Here is a 6,125-nt window from a genome sequence, read left to right as displayed (position 1 = left end):
GGGTAGGTTGCAGCAGTTGACCTGCCGATAAGTAAAATGATTATGTGTTGGGAGGTAGGGGGCTGGGGAGACCAGGGCAAGCCACGTGGCCCAGAGAAGTCTTGCAGCGCCCCAAACACTTCTAAGCCAAGACTCCAATAGGGAAGCACTTACACACACACACACACACACACGTGCACACACGCCTTTTAACATATATTTATTTGGCTTCACCAGGTCTTAGCTGTGGCACACAGGATCTTCCAATGCTTTGGCATGTCCACTCTTAGTTGGAACACATGAGATCTAGTTTCCTAACCAGGGATGGAACCCAGCCCCCTGCATTAGGAGCACCGAGTCTTGGCCACTAGACCACCAGAGAAGTCCCCTTTATATACTTCTGATAGCCTCCCTCAAAGAGGGGGCAAGGAAGAAGCTTGTTAGAGGCAGGAGTGTGAAAGGAAAAATTAATCGGTCTACTAAACCCTATGGGGCTTCACTGGGGCCCAGTAAAATGACTGAACTGTCCGTGACAGCTGGAGACGGGATTGGGACCACAGTTTTAATCGGTCCACTCCAAGCCAAGCCCTAGTCTTTCCCCCTCCCCTCCTCAAGCCCTAGTCTTAACCCATCGGAGGAACACACACACAGAAGCCCTGCTCCCTCAACTTCCTAAATATGCTTATTTTCCCCCAAGCCTTCATTCTCTGGGCCAAAGCCCAGCAACCTGAATTTTAACAGGTGCCCTCAAGATTCCCTGGGGCTTTCCTGGTGGCTCAGACGGTAAAGAATCCGCCTGCTACGCGGGAGTCCTGGTTTCGATCCCTGGGTTGGCAAGATCCCCTGGAGGAGGGCATAACAACCCACTCCAGTATTCTTGCCTGGAGAATCCCCATGGACAGAGAAGTCTGGCAGGCTACAGTCCATGGGGGTCGCAAAGAGTCGGACACGACTGAGTAAGCACACACACAACCCGGGTTCCCACGCAAGTGGGCCAGTTTGAGATCCGCCCGCCCTGCACCTTCAGACCCTGCCTCTTCCGGAAGCGCCACAAGCCGGGTCGCTACGCCACCTCGCGGCCGCCGGGGAAAATGGCCTGGAACTCGGCTGGTGCAGGACTACCAGTGGGAACCTCGCATACTCAGTCGGTGAGTGACCAGCATAGGCCGCACAGTGAACTTGGGACTAAGGGTCTTTGTCAGACCGTGCAAGTCGCCCACACCCCGCCCTCGGAGCACATCCCCGGAAATGAGACCTCGCCCACCCTGAGAATGTCACGCTCGGACGCGCGCCCGCTACTGACGTGCGCCCGCTACTGACGTGCGCAGGCGCCCCGGTGCCGCGCAGCCGCCATTTTGCCCCTTTACCCGAGGGACTTGGCCCGTTATTAGAAGTTTGCAGGCACGAAAGGAAAGGTGAGTACCACGCCTTGAGGACAGCGGCCCGGGGTTGCGGTGCACACTCAGTCCGCCCCACCCCACCCCACACAGTTGGTTAGCTGGGGGCAAGCAACTACAGCCCCCCCCCCCCAGATGCACTGCGCCTCGGGGTTGCGCGAGACCCGTGGCGAAGGTTGATGACGTAATCTTCTCGTGGCTAGAGGGTCATGGGAGGTCAGCTCAGGTCTTCGGGCTCCGGTTTTAAAACGCCTTCTGGAACCTTCATTTTTAACTCGTTTAAACCGACTATCTATTTACCCTTAGTCACAGATCCCTGCTACCTTTCAATCCCGGGCTGGTCACTTAGCCAGTCAGACATTATTATTATTTCTATTTCATGGTCTTTGTTTTGACTTGATCTCACGGAGAAGGCAATGGCAACCCACTCCAGTACTCTTGCCTGGAAAATCCCATGGACGGAGGAGCCTGGTGGGCTGCAGTCCATGGGGTCGCTAAGAGTTGGACACAACTGAGCGACCTCACTTTCACTTTTCACTTTCATGCACTGGAGAAGGAAATGGCAACCCACTCCAGTGTTCTTGCCTGGAGAATCCTAGGGACGGGGGAGCCTGGTGGGCTGCCGTCTATGGGGCGCACAGAGTCGGACACGACTGAAGCGACTTAGCAGCAGCAGCAGGCTTACCAATTTCAAGACTGAAAGAAACTTTTTATAAAGAAGTCCTGTATACGTAATATTCCAATTCAGTTTGTTGCAGATATGATGCTCCTTCACCTGTGTATTTAGAAGTACTTAAAGTGTGTATTTTCTAAAAACAAGGACATTCCCCTACATTCAAAACCAGGTAGTATTGATCAAGACGATTATTTAACCTGTAATGCATATTTAAATGCTTCCAGGTATCCTAATAATGCTGTAATTTGAAGCTACCTATTTCTCTGCCAGGGTTGTATTCCTCTGTCCTGTGTCTTTTGCCTTCTTCAGTCTGGAGCATCTCCCCAGTGTCCCTTTACTCTGATAACTTACAGTTTTAAAAATACAAGAGAGAGAGAAAATGCTTTATAAAATTACATTTCAAGTGAAACTTTCTTAATTTTATAAAATTAAGATGAAATAAAATTAAAATAAAATTAATTTCATAAAATTAAAAAAAAATACTATGACCAATAAACCTCATGCCTACTACCAAAAAAAAAAAAAAAAATTCCTGGCCAGCAGTTTGTAAACTTGGCTTTGGGGTTGTCCAGGATATCTTAGGCACTAGACTCTGTTGTGGGCAGAGGTGCTGGCCAGAGCTGGGCATGTGTCTTGGGTGGCTAAGGAGGACCAGTGACCAGCCACACCGCCCTCCAGACGGAGCTAGGCCAGACGTTTTCTGTGGTTGCCTCCCCTGCTGGGGTTAGACACTCATCTCACTGAAGTGTCTGACTTCTCTGTATCATCATTCCAGAGCCATGGTCCATGCCTTCCTCATCCACACCCTGCGGGCCGCAAAGGCTGAGGAGGGCCTTTGCCGAGTGCTCTACTCCTGCTTCTTTGGCGCCGAGAATTCACCCAATGACTCACAACCACACAGTGCTGAGAGGGACAGACTTCTCCGAAAGGAGCAGATTTTGGCTGTGGCCAGGTAACCACACCATCCAGCCTGGGCCTAGGGCTTCCTAGTCAGTGATTATGATAGGTTTTCTGGAACGGCACAGAGAAACAGGAGGACTAAGAAGCAGAAAGTTTTTAGAATAGTGCTTTCAAAGAGTCTTCCTGGTTGTTCACAAGTATTACATGAAAAGGGGTTAAAGAAATAATGTTATTATCATGATTATTTGTTATAGTTATTTAGCATTTACTATAACTTTTTTGTAGTTAATATTATTTAGCCTGTATATAGTAAGCATTTTATGTTCTGAGTATTTCATGTATATGAACTCATTTTATCTTTGAAACAGTATTTTGAGGTAGGTATATTATTCCTACCTTACAGTTGAGTATATAGTGAGTTAAAGGAATTTGAAGATTACAGATGAGCTCTAGAGAGTCTAGAAAGTGAAAGAGTTGGGATTTGAGTGTAAACAGTACAGATTAAACATGCTTTGAATGCGGGACTTTTCAGGGCCCTTAGTGTGTCTTTAAGCTTTATGAATCCTTAAAGAGGAGAGAGAATGTAGTTTATGGGAATGGGCACCAAAGGCCTCCTGAAAGCCTAGGATCCAGAGAGTATATAGTTGGGAAACACTGTTCCAGATGGGGTAGCTGGCCTGGGACCTTTTCCTCCCAGACCCAGACTGAACCAACAGGTGCCGGAGTCTCCTGGCCCCTCTGCATTTTGGGTGGAGGTTAACACTCTGGGGCAACCGTGGGCCAGCCTCTTGTTACCTCTTTGGTTCTCTGGGCCTCTTCCCCCTTATGTGGCACAGAAAACCAAACATGTCTTTAAGAGCAGCCTTTACATGGCCCAGATTGAAAGGTGATTTCATGAGAGGTCAGAGAGTGATTTCAAAAGCCTGGATGTCCAAGTAGAAGGTTTTTCTTTTCTATTTGGAGAAGGCTTCAGGATGGGGTGAGGGTGGAGAGTTTACAGAAATCCTGGGTTGGATGTAGCTTATACTCCACTTCTCATCTCTTGTTGAGATGTTGAGGAGGCCTCTGTGAATCAGTTAGGGGAGCGATCTTCTTCCCCTGATGCCCCTTCCCAGTCCAAGGAGCTGTGTTCAGTGCCTGCCTTCTCTTGGCTGCATAGAGTGAAATGGTTCGGAACCTGGAGGCTGGAGCCTAAATTCCTATCTGGGCTCATGCTTTGTGTACTGTGGCCCTGGGCAGGGTCACTGCACTTAGTCTTTCCAGGTCTCAGTCTCTACATCTAGTTAGGGGGATAATGGCAGCTCCTAGCTCCAGGGGTGATCCTGAGGATGACAAGTCTGTGACACACCTATTTTCCATAGGCAGGTGGAGTCCATGTACCAGCTGCAGCAGCAGGCGTGTGGCCGGCATGCTGTGGACCTGCAGCCCCAGTCCTCAGATGACCCAGTTGCCCTTCATGAGGCCCCATGTGGGGCCTTCCACCTGGCGCCAGGGGACCCTTTCCAGGAGCCTCGGACAGTGGTGTGGCTAGGCGTGCTCTCTATAGGCTTTGCCCTGGTGCTGGATACTCACGAGAACCTGCTGCTGGTGGAGAGCACACTTCGATTGCTGGCTCGCCTTCTCCTTGACCACCTCCGACTGCTAGTCCCAGGAGGTGCCAACCTCCTGCTGAGGGCTGACTGCATCGAGGGCATCCTCACTCGCTTCCTGCCCCATGGTCAGCTGCTCTTCCTCAATGACCAGTTTGTCCAGGGTCTAGAGAAAGAATTCAGTGCTGCCTGGTCCCACTGACCCACACTGGGATGGGAGTCCTCACAAGGTCAAGGAGATGGTGTTAAAGGGACACACAGTCAGGTAAAATTTGGCATCTGCCTCTTCCTTCCCAGCCTGCTCTCAGCTCTGGCGTGCTGCCACACCCAGGACAAATGGATGGGACAAGCTGGCAGAAAAGGGGTCTGGGGAGAGGGTAGAGAGGTGGAATCACAGAACATCCTGTGCCTGGAGCTGCCTTGTGGCTTATTCAGACCTCCGCATTGGGCCAGCTCTGCTTGTCCTTGGCCCCGTTTTTCCCCATCCCTGCCAGCCAGCCCCCAGTCCACCAGTCTCTAGTGCTGGGGTAGTAAGGAAGAGCTACTTGGAACTCAGCCCACTTTCTTCTTCGAAACCCATAGTCATCGGAGTGCAAAAGGGGTCCCTTGAGACTTCCAGAGTTGGGGAGCTGGCCTCTGCCTTTGCACCTACTTAGGTACCATCATCAGGGATTTTGTTTGTCAGTGTCCAGCCCTACCACAGTTCACAGAGGTGTGAGTGTAGTTCAGCAGAGAGGTTCCATAACTCCTTTTGAGCCCAGCCCATGCCCACCAGCAGTCTATGGGGAGAGAAGGTGGTGTCAGGTGGATGCTAGAGGTCTGATGATGTTGTTTTCATTTTGAATTAAAAGCACCGAATGTGTGATTTCACCTTCTGTTTCTGTGAGTTTCATTAATGCACATCTGCTCCTCTACTACCCTGAGTTGGGTGTCTGAGCCTTCATGGTCAAGTATGTCCTCAGGAGGCTTCTTGGGAGGTCTCCACCTCTTGTCCTTCTTATCACCTCTGTCTCCTTATATGCCTCGTTTGGATGGTAGCACTTGCTTCCTCTACTACAATGTGGTGAGTTGGTGTGGATCCCTAAGGAGGAGTGCCTGAGACAGGATTAGGTACAAGCAGTTTATGTTGGAGGTGATCACAGAAAGCCCTGGAAGGGGAGGTGGATTATGTGTTAAGAAGAGTAGTTAGGGGGCTTAGTGCATCAAGTGCTTCTGGGGCCCAGTGCACGACAGTTGCCTCTGAATGACCTCACCTAAGGCTTGAAGGACTGTGGTTGTTTGCCTGGAATTCCCTTCCATTTGATTGTGAGAGGCTCCCAGGGCAAATTCCCTGGTTCTTTCTATACCAACAGAAAGCCATTGGGCCTACCCTGTGGTCAGGCCCAAAAAGTTCTGGGGCAGGCTACCCAGCTCCTGTAAGGGAGACTTGACTCAGCAGTTCCTAGTGACGGTTTAAAATGATTCAGTTGAGGGCTTCCTTGGTGGTCCAGTGTTTAAGACTCCATGCTCTTAAGGGTTCAATCCTTGGTCAGGGAACTAGATCCCACATGCCACAGCTAAGACCCAGCACAGCCAAATAATTTT

At 50.3% G+C, this 6,125-nt stretch overlaps 1 protein-coding gene across 1 annotated transcript; it reads left to right on the top strand.

The window, feature by feature from the left end:
• Nucleotides 1-959: 959 nt before the first annotated feature.
• On the top strand, nt 960-5,411 carry AP5S1 (adaptor-related protein complex 5, sigma 1 subunit). Its single transcript, XM_010836474.1, has 3 exons — nt 960-1,394; nt 2,828-3,004; nt 4,314-5,411. Exons 2-3 carry the CDS (start codon nt 2,832-2,834, stop codon nt 4,741-4,743), a joined length of 603 nt encoding a protein of 200 aa, XP_010834776.1. The 5' UTR covers nt 960-1,394; nt 2,828-2,831; the 3' UTR covers nt 4,744-5,411.
• The last annotated feature ends 714 nt before the right edge of the window (nt 5,412-6,125 follow it).

The sequence above is a fragment of the Bison bison genome, unplaced genomic scaffold (genome assembly GCF_000754665.1).
Source record: "Bison bison bison isolate TAMUID 2011002044 unplaced genomic scaffold, Bison_UMD1.0 scf7180017864063, whole genome shotgun sequence".
Taxonomy (NCBI): Eukaryota; Metazoa; Chordata; class Mammalia; order Artiodactyla; family Bovidae; genus Bison; species Bison bison.
This window is presented reverse-complemented; position numbering and strand designations above follow the sequence as displayed.